At 39.2% G+C, this 18,174-nt stretch overlaps 1 protein-coding gene across 2 annotated transcripts; it reads left to right on the forward strand.

Moving 5' to 3' along the window:
* Window positions 1–603: 603 nt before the first annotated feature.
* On the forward strand, window positions 604–15,338 carry GMFB (glia maturation factor beta). Of its 2 annotated transcripts, none has more exons than XM_014784260.2 (7): window positions 604–723; window positions 5,510–5,606; window positions 7,245–7,294; window positions 7,990–8,039; window positions 8,544–8,629; window positions 9,691–9,764; window positions 11,647–15,338. In XM_014784260.2, exons 1-7 carry the CDS (start codon window positions 721–723, stop codon window positions 11,716–11,718), a joined length of 432 nt encoding a protein of 143 aa, XP_014639746.1. In that variant the 5' UTR covers window positions 604–720; the 3' UTR covers window positions 11,719–15,338. The 2 variants fall into 2 exon arrangements, with proteins under 2 accessions (XP_014639746.1, XP_004426227.1); XM_004426170.3 differs by having other exon boundaries at window positions 8,547–8,629.
* The last annotated feature ends 2,836 nt before the right edge of the window (window positions 15,339–18,174 follow it).

The raw sequence follows: 18,174 nt of genomic DNA on the forward strand, positions 1-18,174 counted from the left end.
AACACCATGAGATCCTGCCTCAGGCAGCTTCTTTTATTGAAGGCACCTATATGAATTCTAGAGTTCAAACTTTACGTCTTCCAAACCCCTTTCCTCCCCGCATTGAAAAGTAAACTTGCTGCAATAAGTCTGCACCTCCTACAGAAACTTCTTAATAATGCGTGATTAGGCAGTGGCTCATGAGAGCATTCAGCTGAACATCAATCATCTTCCAATCACACATCGTAAACAAACACCATCGAGAAAAGAAATGTATTAATCAAGTCCTGGAAGGCGGCGGGGGTCGGGGTGGGGTTCTGGTGACGGTGGGAGGAAAGGCAGGGGTGCCTACGTTTGAGGAGCAAATTTGGAAGGTAGGCTGCGGCCAAAACACACATTTACCAATGAAATCATTGACTTAATCATGTCCCAATGAAACTGCTCTCAGTGCTTGAGGAAAGTTAAAAGGAAGCAAGAACTCGCTTGAATTTTAAGAGTGCATTTTGCCACGGTTGCCCAGTCCCAGTCAGACAGAGCGCCCCCCAGAGGCTACAGGCAGGCGCTCGCGTTCCGGCTAAGTTTGAGCCGCGCCTCCCGCCGTCCGCCGTCACGTGCCGGCGCCGCGGCGCGGAGGTCGGCGGGGGTGGCTGTGCCAGGCGCCGGGCAGGAAGGGAGGCGCCGCCGTGCCATTCTTAAAGGGGTCAGCGGGAAGGCGAGAGGCAGCCCACGGCCGGAAGGAAAATGGTGAGCTGCCGCTCGGGAGGGCGGGGGCCAGAGGGCTGGGCCCGCCCGCCGGGCTTTCCTGGTTGCCGGAGCCGGCCGGTGGCGGCAGCGGGTGGGGTGGGTCGGCGGCCGCTTCCGGTGCTCACAGCCAGATTCGGCCTCTGCCCCCAGCCTACGGGCGGCATGCGGGGTCCACCGGCCCAGCGGGCTCTGGACGAGGGTGCGGCCCGTGTGGGTGCGTGTCCTCGCCGGGCCTTCTGGATGGAGGTTCCAGCTTCGGAGCGAAGCGTCGGAGGGGCGGCGGGCCTGGCGAACGGAGGGCTTCCCCAGACGCCGGATTCTCTGCCAGGGCCCGGGCCAGGCCCGAGGGGTCGGCAGACGCCCAGCATCTTCCGCCTGCTGGCCTCTGCGGGGAGCGCTCCAATTCTGACTCTGCTCTCTCGACCTGCCCTTAGCTTCTCCTTGCCCGGCCTGCCTCTAAGGATGTTTCCTTATCCTTGCTTGCTTCGAGTTATGGCAGTTGGAAACCTTTTGACCCAAGGCTTTGGCGCTTCGCCTTGAAGTGACGGTCAAAAGCATTAGTTTTGCTTGGTCTGGGGGCTATGGCTTCCGTTGTCGTATGGGTTGGACCCCACGCTCAAAAATAAAGTGGAGAATTAAATCAATTCCCCAAGAAGGATCTTCTAGATCTTTCCCATAGGGGTTTTTAATATGCTCGTTTCTCTAATTAGAAACAAACAAAACACAACCCCCACCCCACACTGTCCTATCTCTAACTTCCCATTCATTTCTTAACCCACCTCCATCGAATAGATCTTGTCATGGTCACTAAATCTAAGCGCCCGGCTTCAATTCTCATCTTTCCTGACCTTTCAGCTGCATTCCGGGGTGGTGACCACTCTTTCCTTTTTGAAGCATTCTCTTTCCTCATGCTTCCTCCTTGGCTTCTGGGAATGCAGAACTCTTGGTTTCCCTCTTCCACCCGTTGGTCCATCTGTGTCCCATGCAGACTCGTTTCCTTCCGTGGACATCACATGTAGGATTTCTAAACTCCATCCTAATCCTTCGTTTTCCATTCCATATTCTCTCCCCATCCTTTCTTACCTACACTCATAGCTTCAGTTACCACCTGCCTGTATGCAGATAACTTGTGAATTTGAAAACCTTGCTTCTGAGATCCAGTTCAGATCTGTATATTCTACCACTTAGTTAACATCCCCTGGGAAGCTTTTCTTCACTTGGGTGCCTCAAGCTGTCTCAGTTTGTCCAAAATAGAACTCATGCTCTTTCCTCTGAAAGTTGGTCTTCCTCGGCGTTCCTTAACTCAGCGAAAGGCAGCACCATTTAGTCTCTTACACAGGTGAAAAGCCTAAGAGTCATGTTGGTAACTCTTTTTCCTAACCCCCCTACCCCTCTCCCAGTATCTAGTCTGACACCAGCTCCTTTGTAGTGATTAAGGGAGTGGGCTGGAGGTCAGGCTGCCTAGTTTGAATCCTGGCTCCTCTGGTTGCATAACTTTGAGGAAGATAACTTCTCTAAGCCTTAGTTTATTGCAAAATGGGGATAATAATAGTATCCCTCTCATGTGATTGTTTAGAGCATAAAGGGCAATCTATGTAAAGGACATAGCACAGTGTTTGTCTCATAGTGTTTAGTACATGTTAACTATTACTGGCAGGGTTCACCTACTTCTCTTTATCTTCATCACCCTGTGTAAGCTACTTCTCATATCTCACCTGGGCTAGTGTTGCCAGTTAGTTAACTTGCTCTATTCGTCCTGTTTCTCCGCATGTTTGCAGTGTGCAAATCTAATCATGTTTGCCATCAGCACCCTGTTTAAAACACTTGAGTGGCTTCCCTTTGCTCATAGGCTAGAGATTAAAATACTTAACATACGTTGTTGGCCCAGAGGTGTAGTGGTTAAGTTTGCATGTTCTGCTTCCGCGGCCCAGGGTTCGCAGGTTTGGATCCTGGTCGTGGACATGCCCACAGCTCATCAGGCCATGCTAAAGTGGCATCCCATGTAGAAGAACTAGAAGGACCTACAACTAGGATATACAACTGTGTACTGGGGCTTTGGGGAGAAAAAAGAAACACACAAAAAAAGAGGAAGGTTGGCAACAGATGTTAGCTCAGAGCCAATCTTCCTCAAAACAAACTAACAAAAAAACTTTATGACCCCCTGGGCCCTATGTGGTCTAGCCCATGCTGTCCTCCTCTTGTACCATGTTCTTGCTTATTCTCGGTGCTGAGTCACACTGACTCTCTTGGATGTGCCATGCTCACTTTAATCAAAGGGTCTTTGCACAGGCAGTTTTGGTTCTTCAGATGCCTTTACCGGGGACTATTCCTGTGACTATGCTGTGCTTCACTAGTCATAAGTTCTCATAGCATCCTGTGTCTCTTTCCTAGCTCTTATCACAGGTACAAGTGTACAATTTTTGCCTGATCCTTTTTTTTTTTTTTAAAGATTTTATTTATTTATTTTTTCCCCCCAAAGCCCCAGTAGATAGTTGTATGTCATAGATGTACATCCTTCTAGTTGCTGTACGTGGGACGCGGTCTCAGCATGGCCAGAGAAGCGGTGCGTCGGTGCGCGCCCAGGATCCGAACCCGGGCCGCCAGCAGCGGAGCGCGTGCACCCAACCGCTAAGCCACGGGGCCAGCCCTGCCTGATCCTTTTGATATAGGTCTGTTCTCTACTGTAAGTTCCCTGAGCACAGGCCCATATTTATTTATTTATTTTATCTGATTATATCTTTGGCGCTTAGCATGGTGGTGGCGCACATTAAACGTTCCTTGTGTGGATATACCAATAAATGAACAGTTGAGTTCAACTCCACTTAACTTTGTGTGTTAACATTTACCATATAGAGTTGGTTTCAGGGCATTATGCTCATTTTTAAATGTTTCTGCTAACAGTAAACAATTAGAATTGGCTGAGCCTGAGTCCTTTTTCTTGTAGGGGGTAGTTTTTGGCTTTATTATGGTATGGGGAGGAGTGAAAACGCAAAAAGAGAGCTAGATAAATTAAATCACAGCATATTCGTCGCTTAGTTTCTGGTCCTTAGAATGTCAGGATTGCACAAACAGCTCTGGGTATCAGAGCTGGAAGATAAGACTTGCACGGTAGGTCTTTGCCTAAACAGAAATCTAAAATATTTATTAGTTTCACTAATAGGTTCTACCTTTGGTCAAAGAGACAATGGAAATTCTAGTTTTCTAACTTCTATATCTTTCTTAAAAGAGGAAAAAAAAAGGACTGAGGTTGAATATTACCTTCAGGATGCTCCATATGACTTAGCACCTCTTTCTTTAAAGACAACTAAGAGAATGGATGTACATGACTCCTACAGGAGGCTTATTTATTGAATAGTACCTATTGGTGGCATGTATTTTCTAATTGCATAATAACATATACTGTGGTATCACACCTTATATATTATCAGTGTTCTGAATTTAAAGGACAATTTAAAACTGATAGCCATTTCCCACTTTAATGTATACTGTCATTTACCCAGCATAGGATCAAAAAAGCAGGCTTTCATTAAATTTTTATTTTAACTTAAAATCGGAAGCCTTAATCCTTTTGGGTTGTAATGAGACATATGTATTAGCATTGGTCTCAGAACTGTTCTAATTTTCTTGAAAAAGGGGGGGGGAACCTATATATGAAAAGAGACCAAAGTATGTGGACCTTGTTTGGAACCTGACTCAGTCAAACCAACTGTAAAAATAAATAAATGAAACAGGAAAATTTGAACTCTATTTGAATATTTGAGACTGGAATTGTTAGTTTTTTTAAGTGAGATGTTATTGTCCTTATATTTTTAATGGCACGTACTGTCATTTTAATGATACATACTAAAATATTTGTAGTTGAAATGATTTCTGGCTTATGTTGTGTGACAATCCCAGGGGGCAGTATTGAGGGTGTTAGGTGAAATAAAATTGGCTGTGTTGATATAGTGGTTGAAGCTGAGTGATAGATGCATAGGGTTTCACTACACTATTCTCTACATTTGTATGTGTTTAAAGTTTTACACATTGAAAAAAGAAAAAAAAAGATTTCCGTCCTGTTGCTTCCAATCGGTAATACATTTGCACCACTAAACAAAGAGTGATTTTGATCATTTCCTTGCCAGATTTCTGGGGAAGAGTCTCTAATACTTTTTCATAATTTGTAAAAGGTTCTTTTAGTTTTTATATTTGTTTTATATGGTTTTGCTTTCATAATTCTTAATAGCTCCTTTTTTTATCCCCATAGTCGTTTAATTGATATAAAATGTTAGTGGTCTTTATTCTTTGGTTTATTTTTCATACTTTTGTTTATTTATACTTTTTTTCATAGTTATGAGACCCAAACATGAACCAAGGTCTTATTAACTCTAAGTACAATAAGATAATTCTTCTGTTCTTCGTGCATAGTGCAAAAATATTATACTATCTAGCAGCAGACAGTGATCCTTGACTTTTCTCATATCCTTCCTTTCTTCTCCAGTTCTGATGAAATTGCGCTTTATTGTGTGTCTGATTCTTTGAAACATTTATTAGCCAAAGAGGAAGTTAAAGTCTACCCCACATATAAGATGAACAAATGTGTATAATTAAACAGTGTAGATACAAAGCTTGGTAGATTTAAAAGCTCTTTAAGTGTTCCTGTGTTTCATGTTAATACTCGCACATAATTGTGACATTTGTAGATGTCAGTATACTGTTCTAAAGGTGTTAGGTTTTATAACTTTAACATGTACATATATTGAAGTCATGGCATTTTATACATGATTTCTTTTATTTTCTTTTCTAGAGTGAGTCTTTGGTGGTTTGTGATGTTGCTGAAGATTTAGTGGAAAAGCTGAGAAAGTTTCGTTTTCGCAAAGAAACAAACAATGCTGCCATTATAAGTAAGCTAAATGTGATTTGCTCAGTGATGTGGTCTTAGTTTATTTTTATCTTATAGCTACATTGAATAAACTTTGGAACCTTTAGAAAGTAATTTTCCTCCTCCTGTGTTAACTCCCCCTTTAGGTCACTTGAAAATAAGTAACAACTGGGGCGGGCCGGGTGGCGTGATGGTTAAGTTTGTGGGCTCTGCTTCCGCGGCCTGGGGTTTGCAGATTCGGATACCAGGCATGGACCTGTGCACCGCTTATCAAGCCATGCTGTGGCAGGTGTCCCACATATAAAGTAGAGGAAGATGCACACAGATGTTAGCCCAGGGCCAGTCTTCCTCAGCAAAAAGAGGAGAATTGGCAACAGACGTTAGCTCAGGGCTAGTCTTCCTCACACACACACAAATAATAATAACTAATATCACAGAACAAAGGTGGAGTATACTACCTCCCCCATAGTCTTTCTCTCAGCTGCCCTCACAGCTCTGGAGAAGACAGTCGTCTTTGTCGTTGGTAGTGACCCATCCACCTCCATCCTTTAACTTCTCAGGGGATTAAAAATAGCCTGGCCATTCATCCTCAAACAAAAACCTTTGCCTACATCTGAAATGGTAAATAAAGTTCAGCGTTGTGTTCAAATGATTTGGGTTCTTATTTCAACTCGAGACTTGAACTCTAGTTTCATGGAGAGTACTTTTTAAGTGTTACTTCTGACAGTGGAAAGAATGATTTGCATGTTGCTTCTTCCACTGTGAGTTGTATCTGATGTTCTGCAGATTTCTTTTATATTCGTAGGTGATATTTAATATGTGGGTAGTGATTTAGAAAGATGAAGGAAGGGTGAGGGGGTGAAAATATCAACCTATAGACTATGCGTAACAGAGATGCATCTGGTAGGCGTGAATTAATGAGGTGGTGACAACTTATGGTGACTTCTGGTTCTATTACAATTAAATACTACAGCGTAGACATACAGTTCTTAAAAGTGAAAATGTGTGTCGGTGCCATTTTGTCACAAAAGGCGAATCACAGGATTTATTATGAAATTAGTGCAAAACCAAAAATGGCCAACTTTTCAGAGTAATGGAAAAGAATAGAGGCATCAATTATCTAAACATATTTAGATTTGGCTTTGGATTATGTTACATGTATTTGGATATAGATATCACTGCTATTTGGTAATTCACTTTCTCAGAATAATCATACTGTACCATGAAATCCGGGCTCTGGAGAAACTGGGACTCTGGTGGCGGTTGTTCTATCCTGACCCCTGGTCCACTTTTCCCGTGCAGTTCTAACCATGTTACATAGACCAGTCTCAATCAGTCACCCTTTCAGACTACTATCATTATCTGAGAAGTTACATTTGAGTTACAAAGTTCTTCATTTTCACAGTAAATGTAAGGAGTTGACATAAAGTTCTAAATAGCACATTAGATGCTAGGAATTGTGGGTAAAAGCTTTTAAATGCTGATTGAGTGAAAAGCAAAGCTAGCTAATAGAACATAAACTAGAGCTGCGAATGAGTTTTATGCTTGTGTTTCTGATGTTTTAATTTTGGATGCCGTAAAAAGAGCTGAGACTCTGTGGGTTGGGTAGATCAAGGTCATGTTAGAATCACAGTTTACTCAGACTATCTTTTTATTGTAGTGAAGATTGATAAGGATAAACGCCTGGTGGTACTGGATGAAGAGCTTGAGGTTTGTTTGATCAGCTAAATACAATTTTATAGTTAAGCAATTATTTTTGCCCAAGATGCTGTATTAGTTACATGTACTTCTAAAATGAGTTCTGAACCTTTAAATACTTGCTCATTGTGCATGAAACGGGTGTGCTGATTATTGCATAATACACTGTCTTGCTAATTTAATCACCTTCTTTAAATAATTAATGAAATCCAGTGTAATAAGTGGTAGAAGTTAGGGTTATATGTCCAGTAAAAGCTGAATCAACTTTATAACTTGCTTCTAAATTGCTTGGTCAGTAATTAAAAACTAAAACCCTATAACCTAAGTATTTAGTTTGTCAAATTAAGTAACTAATTTAGAGTGAAAAGAAGTTAACTTTTTTCCTCGAAATCAGACATGGTTTCCTCTGAGGGGGTTGGCTTATCTCAGTTAGTATTTCTTGATATTTGGAACACGAGCAGAAAGTACTGGGCCTCTCAGCCCCACGTTTAGTTACTAAACAGAATTAAGCTGAGTGGGCTGGAGTGGGCTTTCATTGGGTTGGGGGTTTAGTAACCTCAGCTTACATACAATTTAGTAAAATAAAACTTTATGTTGTGGTGTACAGTTATGAGTTTAGACCCGTTACTAGAATGGGTGCTCGGTATATCTCTTGAGGATTTATGAGCAAGAAAATGTTTAAAAGCTGTTTTTCTTTATGGTGCCAGGGCATTTCACCAGATGAACTTAAAGATGAATTACCTGAACGACAACCTCGATATCCTTTTCTTAGTGCTTCAAAAAGATTTATTTTCTTTAGTGGTCAGAATTTTATTTATGAAACTTTGTTCATTTGTTGAACTTGTAGAAGACATTTTATAAAATTTTCTTCTACACCATGATCACAACCAAATTAAAATAAGTATGCACATATTGGACTAAGAAAATTGAAAGTTGATGTATTAGTGGGATGAATTATTTCCTTTTTAAAAAATTCTTTTCATTATGTGTTTACAATAAAAATTGAGAAAGAGAAAAAATCCATATTAAATCCCTACTTTTAATAAATTTATTTTTGAGAAATAATATGATTTTATGACTTAGCTTTGGGGCCCATTTGTAAATTTGTGGAAAGACAATGAATAATGTAAGTGTGACCTAAATGGATAGGTTAGAAATTTACCACTCACTAACTCTCCACGTGTGTGTTTTCTTTCAGAACTTTGTTGGTAAGTACTCGTCTCAAATAGAGAAGTAATTTTAGTTTCTTTAACTTGAGAAAAACCTTCATTGTGTATAGTTACAAATATCAACATGATGATGGAAGAGTTTCATATCCTCTGTGCTTTATTTTCTCCAGTCCTGTTGGTAAGTGAATTTCTTTAAATAGTGCAAATTTGGTTCTGATCTAATTAATTAAGCCATTTTTACACTAGACAAATTTTATACTTGTTTTAAGGATGAAAAGTGTCAAATAAACCTAAATTGAGGTGTATGTGCACACGCCTGCACAGGCGAAGGCATCCCTAGAAATAAGTTCTTATAAAGCACTGTCTCTTAGAATTTACTTATTTTCTTAGGATAAATCCCTGAAAGTGTAATTGTTAGGTCAGATCCTACACACATTTTAAGGAATTTGAAATGTAATGACATTTTAAAATATCAAAAGTACATTTTCTTGTATATTTTAATTTTGTTTATAAGTATGTGAACTTTGTGTATAATCATGATTTATATTTGTGTTTATCTTTAAAATAGTAGTTACCAATGATATGCCTGTAATCTTGAGAATTGTCCCAGAGTAGCATACATTGGGTATTAAAATGGCTTATTGCTATTTCAGGTATCTGTCATCAGAACTCCCACTACCACCACCGTTTAAGCCCACAATCAAGTCTCTACTCACTGGGCTCTTCTCTAAACTTTATTGTTTGTTATCATTTGCTCAGCAATTAAAATATACTGTGGTATATTTTTATATATACCAGTTAATGTGTAAGCAGTTAATGTGTAAGCAGACTGTAACTTTTTTTCAAGGAAGATCTCCCCACCCCACTGACTTACCATCCCAAACCTTGTATGTGTTAGGCATCCATAAAATTGATCTTGATATTTAATGTCAGAATTAAGATAATGCTGAGAAGTTTTTAAGTGTTTGCAAGGCTCTAAAAGTCAAGATCTACAGAGGTCTAGATTCATTTATTTTTGCTGACCTAAGGCTTATTTGCTTATAATTTAACAATATCTCTTTGTGCAGGCAGTATGCAATAGAAGACTCAAAATACAGTCCCCACACATTAAGACTGAAGTTTCTGTAAACTCGATAGCATAGGAAATCCTAAATGTGTCATTTGTTAAAAGTAAATAGTGCAAATCCATCACTTTTTCAAAATCTAAGTCTCATTTCTATGTTAATCTCTCTTTTCCAGGATGTAAGCCTGAACAACAAATGATGTATGCTGGGAGTAAGAATAAGCTAGTGCAAACAGCTGAACTAACCAAGGTGGTATTTATATTTGACTTGCTTGTTGAGATGATATTTTCCCTTAGTATATAGAGCAATGGCTAAAATAATCTGCAGAGTTAAGTATTTTTTATGCAGGTGAAAGTTATTCAGAGCAGTAAGTTAGTCAAAGCTTTTCATTAGTTGGAAATAGAATGATAGAAGTCTTTAACCAAAAGTGTGCTTTTTGATTGAGAATTATGTTGATTAGAAGAATTCTTAAGAATGTAGCCAGCTTTAGAAAAGCCATTGTAACTATTTGATCTATTGAGAGTTCTTCTTCCATACGTGATTGCTTTTTTTTTTTTTGAGGAAGATTGGCCCTGAGCTAACATCTGTTGCCAATCTTCCTCTTTTTATTTTTTTCTCCCCAAAGGCCCAGTACAAAGTTGTATATCCTAGTTGTAGATTCTTCTAGTTCTTCTATGTGGGAAGCCGCCTCAGCATGGCTTGATGAGCGGTGAGTAGGTCTGTGCCCAGGATCTGGCAAACCCTGGGCCGCTGAAGTGGAACGCATGAACTTAACCGCTACAGCACTGGGCCAGGCCCCATGGTGTGATTTCTGATAAAAGTCAGCATTGAAGCTTCTGTGAGCCCTTTACCACAGGCTAGATGAACCATATTCTGTGCAGGAATTCCATATTATGCAGTTAACTGAATTTTTCCAGTTATCTAAAATTAAGTTAAGAATACTTATTAGTATTAGCTTTATTAAGTGAGAACATTCTGTCTTATATGAGACCCTTGCTTTAGGATTTAACATGTCCCCATTGTTTTATGGCATTTTTGAAGGTTAAAGGTAAGAAGGGTACTTGCTCTCATACTATTTAACGTCCACATATTAGTTTGAGTTGAAAAAGTATATAAATTTAAGGTTTTGAAATAGAATATTACATTACTGAAATGGTATCAAATAATACTTCCTTTCAGGTTTTATTTTAAGGACAGCATCGATGTTTTCCCGATGGGTGCTTATTTATCAACTCAGGGGATGTCTTTAAGCGCACTCTCCTTTTTCCCTTTAGCGCGTAGGATTGTCATTGACACCACCAACTTATGTAGACACTACTTTTTCTCGTTTGTACCATAAGAATACCCTGGAGTTGCTCTCAGGGTTTGGGTGGTTAAGAATAACTTCTGTTAACAGCCCTGTGTCTGTTCTACTCCTGGGCGCTCCTGAAGTGCTGGAATTAAGGCTTTACAACTTACAAGTTACTTCTACAAATAATCCAGTTGAATCCTCATCACAACCCTGTGAGGTTGATGGTGGCATTCTTATTCTGTAGGTGGGAAAACTGAGGTTCAGAGGATGAACGACATGCCCGGTGTTGCATAATAGTAAATGACAGAGCTAGGATTCAAACTCACATCTCGCCTCCAATCTCATCCTTTCTGCTGTATTACATTTTCTCTCTATAGCCATTATACTTGATGGGCCTGTGTGTGTGTGCAGATTCTTACTGGAGATTTGTGGACCTCTAGTCCATCCTTACCAAACAACCTACAGCTGATATTTTCTCCAATTATGGAGGACCAGTGTACTTCTAGTTCCTAACTATCTGTATTGATTTTCGTTGTGTATATTTGGGGTGTCTCTTTTAATGGGTAAGATTTACAGAACTGCTCTTTTAGAATGTTTGTAGATTTGTGCTTTTAAGAGAGTTTTGCTTTAATGCCATCCTGATTGTTAAACTTTGGAAACTGAGTACCTAACATTTAAAAAAAAGTCAAGTACCTTCCAAAAGCTATATCTGATTTACACAGATAAGTCATGACCAATATGAAAGGAAGGAGAATTTGGCATTTAATACTCAAATGTATAATTTGTTTGATTTTTTTTTTTTGAGAGTATCAGAGTATGACCTAAGTTTTTTTTCTTAAGGTATTTGAAATAAGAAATACCGAAGACCTAACTGAAGAATGGTTACGTGAGAAACTTGGATTTTTCCACTAATGTGAACTTCTGTGTTTCTAAAGTATTTATGTATTAACCTGACTGTACTGGAACCAGACATAAATACTTATTTATGCCTAAAAATGCACTGTTACTTACAGTTTGTTTCCTGCAGTAAAGAAAAATAATTCATTTTTGTTTGAACAAAGAGGAAATCATCTTCATAGTAATGAAACTTTGTAAAATGTTTCCTTATATTTGTATTTGTTAGGTGGACTGCTTCTCTCCAGGGACTTTTTGCACTCTTGTGACTAATTTCTATAACTTATGGTTCAGAATTTGTTACTATTTACAGACACCATTGGAAAGTGAGTATTAGATTGTGATAGACAACAGTTGCCTCCTTTTGACAAATATTGGATATTAGCAGTTCGTATATGAAAATAGCATATTATCACTTGTCAAATATTTGAAATTAATTTGGGTAAAAGACTTGAGTAACCCAATTTTGAGCCAGGAATAATAATTTACCCTAGTGAAACCTGCGTTACAAGTACATTTGTTATCAATTCCATGCCTTCTTTGGTTTCCTATATCTTTTTAATCATGTCCAAAAACTTTGTTCATCAGTTGCTCATTCTTAAGATCTGGGAGTTAGATTTTATAATAAAAAAACTATTAGGTTTTCTTCTTATGGAAAGTAGCATCTTAGTCTTAGAAATTGATGGATTGTAACTAATCAAGGGCTTCATTCCGGGTGTGTCATTTGTAGATAGTTTTGAATCTAGGTTAATAACACTTTTATTTATAAAGCACCTCTTAATATTGTCCTGTGAACACGAATTATTTTATATGTGTTAATACTGTGCCTTTGATTTATTAGCTTTAAAGTTAGTTTAAGACTACACTGCCAGTATTCCAGATTTGGTGAAATTAACACTTTTGTAAAGGGTCCAAGTAAAATTATTTTCTAATGTGCGTATCTGAAATTTGTAATAAAACCAACATCATATTTTTAAGATTCCAACTATCTGCTTGCATTGGTGAATATATGGCAGTTGAGAGTTATAATTTTGGGTATATTTGTGATTAGTTTTATGCTATAGAAAAAATTACTTAATTTAAAACGTTGGCCATAGTTAATAACATTAATAACATAATAGAAATGGCATCTTATATCCTAAATTTCAGAAGATATTCTAAACTGGACACCTATCTTATTAGATGATGGCATCCGTGGCATAAAGCGAGGATTCTAATATATACTGTACTTTAAAACATATGACTAACTGTTTAACGTTAATTTAACAAGAGGTCTTGAGACTCTAAAGAGTAACCAGTGTGGTGAGTGAATTCTTATATTAAGAATATCTTAGTCATTTCAGAACTAGCAAAGGCATTTTTTTTTATCTTGGCATTCATATGTTCGTTGCATTTTTTTGAGATTTTTGTGCCAACTCTAATGAAGAGTTACAGATAGTTGGAATTTTCACAATATTGAATAGAGCATCTGTTCTCAACAGAGTTTTGCTTCACTAATCTAGAAAACAGGAAGCAATAGGAAGTTTGTTGGAGATGAGAAGTGCTAGCTCGGGGATTTGTTTTGGTTAATGAATGAGAAGGATGCTTTATTCTAATTTCCAGAAAGAGAAAAAACTTCACCCAGGAAGTTTAAGAATTAAATAGCTATTTTGATATTGAAGAATAATGCTTATAATTCTGCAGAAATGGAAATGTCATCTAAGTGAATGGAGAGTGTTTTTAATGTTTTTGAATGAAGGAAATGGGATTTTATTTCACCTGGTTCGCAGCAATAAGAGCAACTAGTGCTGCAAGAATGTGTTTTTTAATGAGCTTCCTTCCTTCCTTTTGTCTTGCATGTTTTAGGTTTGTTTTTTCTTTTAATTTGAAAGTCCTCCATACTGTCAGATAATAATGACCTCCATATACAAACCTCTCTTAGTTCCCCTGTTCTCTAACAGGGGCAGAGGCCTCTGATAAACCATGCTTTTTGGAGCTTGTCTGATCCTTCTCAATAACATGTATTTTGCAAGACAATAGATTGAGGTTAGGAGATCAGAACTTTTCTCTACTCCCCGTCCTATAGGGAGATTTACAAATCACATGCTCTAGACTGCTCTCAGACTTTTATGTAAAACTACCTTTCTTCTAACCAAATTTTGCATTGTTCTTTTCAAGTACATTTCCTATTTGATCTCTTTTTCTGCCTTCTCTCAGATAGTAACTCCAGATTTAATAACTCCAGTTTTACATTCCATATCTTTCTGGTGCAACCATTTCCATTCAGCCTTAAATCTTAATCTTTCCTTTTTGGCAGCAGCTTTTTTCCTGGGAACCTCCTTCATGGTCTTCTAAGTCAGCTTAGTTCTGAAATGGTTAGCCTTGCGTAAGTTCTGTATAGCATTTAATGTTGTCAAAATAGAACCAACTAGTAGTCACAGCATATTTTAGTACGGTTTTTGTGGCAACGTAAATAACAGTGAAGAAAACTGTTCTCAGGTCACTGTGCTGGAATTCCAAAATGTCAGAGTTTTGAATAGTATTCACTTTGTTCTGGTATTGAAGCAATTATGTTAGGAAAAAAGTTGGTTGACTGACTGTTTTTGTTTAATTGACTTCTGAAATAAATGTTCAAATTGTCTATTTCTAAAGTTTACTAAATGCCTACTGCAGTTAAACATACTCTTGTTTAAGAGGGCGTTGCTAAATTTTTTTATTGTCATTACTAAATAATCTTTGTAGCAAAATGTCTGTCAGCTCTTTTCTCTCGTTTTATCTCCTATTTTCAGGAGTCAAACGTAGCCATAAATTGTATCCTGGTCTGACGGTTTAACTAAAAATTTCCAGTTAGAGGAGTTTATTGCCAAATTAAATTTGGCTGTCTTTATTCCTCACCCATATAGATAGTAAAGAAGGCATACTTTAAAAAATGTTTGCATTGCTTTAAAACCTGAGCAATGTCTTTGATCTCTAATGTGGACTAGTGATGAACAGATGTTTTAATAAGATTTTAAATGCTGATATTTGGTGGAAGTAGAGAGTTAACTCCTGTTAATTCAGATGTTCTCGGTATGGTTGCTTTCCCTATTTGTTCAATATGCTGATAATACTGGAATCTACAGAATTTGAGCCTTTACAACTTATGTGAAGAAATGTCTCAAACATTTCTGGACAAATCTCATTTTGTATTTCTGGAAGAATGTAAATCCTCTAGGTCACTTAATACCAATGGTCCCAAGTTGAATATTCTTGAGAAATTTGTTTTCTATTACGCCATTGGACATTTCAAATCAGTTATCATGTTCTTGTAATATTTAAAACAACTACATTAAGGTTGTGATGGGAACTGTGTTTTCTTGCTTTTTGGAATATAGTGCATACATATATATTTACTTGAATATTGTTTGAGATCACTAACATGCCAGGGCAGTTCCCACTGATTTAGATGGTCCAATATAATCTCATTCAGGAGGCTTGAAACGTTAATGATTTAGTCTTGTGAATTTTAACAGTTCCCAGTCATTTAACAAAATCAACAACTGGCACAACTTCGTAAGCTGTGGTTTCAGTCTCTGCTAGTTCATATTGCATGTTTATTTTGGACAGTCTTCTGTTAAGCATGGTGCTTGTACTGGTTTAAATAAAATGTTAACATGAAAGGACTTCTAGATTTTCATTTTTTGCTCGCCTCCTCTCCCCTTTGGAGTTACTATTACCTGCCTGGCTCAATTGTGGCATTTGTGTGAGCCACACAGATTCAGCAGTTTACTTTATCTGGAAAAACTGAGAGGCAAAATAAACAGGAATCACTTGGCAATATAGGCTTGGGGCAGGGAGAATACGATGAGATTATAAAAATTTCTACAACTTGGTCCAGTGCTAAAATGATTCGTTTCTAGAAGCAGAAGATATTATTTCAAATGCTGAACCCTTGCTCTCAAAGGGAAGACTAGAAGAGGGGCTGTGTACTTCCTAAGAAATCAAATTGAAGATTCTTTTACTGAATATAGTTTATTGCTGTTTATTAAACATCAATTGAAGGCCCAGACTGCCATTATAGACTGTTCTCCATGGTGTGTGGTTCATAGGTATCTGTTGAATCAATACAAATCACCAATACTTACATAGTTTTTAGAGTTTACCATACACTTCTTGTGACTGAATATGTAGTAGGAGCCACAGATTGTTTTTGGTTGTGAAAGTAGTAGTTTATGCCTTCCTATCTTCAAGAATCTCACAAGGAGAATTGGCCAAAGTGTGGAAACATGTCTTCCTTATGTCTGAAGTTTGGCCATTTAGCTCCTCAGCCAGCTCCTAAATTTTTTCACCTTCGTCTTTTTGTCCCTTGCAGTTTTCAGCAGCAAAAAGCATTTGTAACCGCTTAACCTCACAGCATGGGCCCACTCTCATTTGCCTGAGGGCATACCCGGAGTGAATATTGTATCCTTGTACAGTATATTTTTAGCTATGTTGGGGAGCCAGGTAAAGATATTCTTGCTGAGCATCTGGGAGTTTTCACACAGTTCTCTTATCCTTTACTTGAGATTGGCCCCTAGACTACATGAAAGCTCCCTACTGAGGTAAACGTTTCCCATTATAGGAAAGAAAAAGCAGAGTGCTTAGGTTGCGTCCAAAAGCCGCCTTGTAGTGCCTGGACAAAGGAGGGGGAAGGTGTGTGTGTGTCACTGTCACTATTACCTATACAATTAAGTACGGATTCTCTTACTCTGGAATTGAAGGTCCATGTGGTATTTTGGCCCATTCCTTACCTGTAATGGACAGCCAAGCCCAAATGAGCCACAGCCCTTTGTTAGGTAGAAATGCCCCAGCCCCTGCTCCTTGCTGCAGGGGCAAGCTGTTAGGCAACCAAGATTTGTCCCACAAGGCTGTACCTTCCTGTCCTCAGCCTCCTCCCCATCCTTAATACACATAGGATCTCCAGCCCCCACTGGCTGAACCCAAGGGCAGCCAGCCTGTATGATGTTGCCTCATTGGTGCCAAAGAGTGAGCTGGGCCGATGTTTTTCCCAGAGTACCCTTTTGGTACTCTGTAGTTCAATTCCTGACAGTGGGAAAATGATCTTATTCTCTTGGGATGAGGCAGTTAGCAGTGGGAGCTGAACCTGCAAGAATGCCATTGGATGGAGACGAGGCCACGTGCACTCTACAGAGCAGGAGGAAAGAAAATGCCAGCTGGGGCAGTGTAGAACGAAGCAGGCATGCGGAGAGTAGCTGAATCATGTGAAAGATGGAGCCCCAAATTGAAGAGCCATGCTCCTGCCTTGTAGGTTCCTAGAGCTTCCTTTGATCCATGGCTACTCTTAAGAGCCCCATCTTTGTGAGGCCCGGTTGGTCAGCTTTTTCTGGGTGCCTCTGCCCATCTGTCCTTACCAGAAACCCTCCCTTATTTAAGTTAACATGGACATGTCTGTTTACCTGCAAACAAAAGTGCCTGACTATAGTGCTACCTCTGGTTTCATCTGCCACTATTCTGTGCAGTGACACTAACTCCAGCCTCACTGAACACCCTTCTTGTATACAAACATGCCCTGGGCTTACCTGCCATCAACAGACACCTCCTCCTCATGCCACTGCTGCTGCTGAAACCGAGCTTCAGAAATCATCTCAAATGCCAGTTAAACCATCAAGTCTGTTGTTTGTAGAACTAAATATAATACCTTCCTTAAAAACACACAAAACTTTTATTCAACGACTAATATCATTAGAAAAAAATTAGAAAATACACGTAAGCAAAAGGAAGAAAAATTCTACCACTCTGAGAAATCTGTTACCGCACCAGGTCCGTTTTTCCCCACTGCCCAGAAAGCCGATCACCGAGACGATGAGATGGCATAGAGAGAGGGTTTAATCACAAGGCAGCCGAGTGAGGAAAACGGGAGAACAAGTCTCAAATCCGCCTCCCCGAAAATAGGGACTCGGGTATTTATGGAGAAGGGGGCAAGGTGGTCTGAAATGATTGGAGGTGAGGAGAGATGAGGTAATTGATGATCTGCGCAAGCGCAAGTGTAGTCAGGCCTCATGTCTCTGTAGGACACACGTTCACAATGGCAGCATTAGCATGCCCTGAGGGTGGAGTTCCAACCTCTTGCCGTCAAAAGGGCCCAGTTGATGGGTTGGTAGTCTCAATCTGGCCTGAAGTGGACAAGGGGTTCCAGTTCCCGAAAAAAAGAGCTCGAACATCCGTTACCATGGTGACCCAGGCTCCAGGGAGATGTCATCTATAGGAACCTAGTGGGAGTCAGAGAGCATATTGCCCAAACAGCACAGTTAACAATGAGTAAGTTTATCATGCAGACTTAAGTCCTCGACTTCCGTTCTGATAAGTTTCTAGGTAAGGCCATCCCCCTATTCTTCCTGGTACAGGGAAGAAGATAACTTTACAAATGTAATTATCTCCTATAAAGAGTAGCTCGAACTAAGAATGGGCTTAGCACGACCCACCCAGGCACCCGGAGATGTCTATGGTAATGGCCTT

Source organism: Ceratotherium simum, chromosome 24, assembly GCF_057802395.1.
Source record: "Ceratotherium simum simum isolate JZ-2026a chromosome 24, ASM5780239v1, whole genome shotgun sequence".
Taxonomy (NCBI): domain Eukaryota; kingdom Metazoa; phylum Chordata; class Mammalia; order Perissodactyla; family Rhinocerotidae; genus Ceratotherium; species Ceratotherium simum.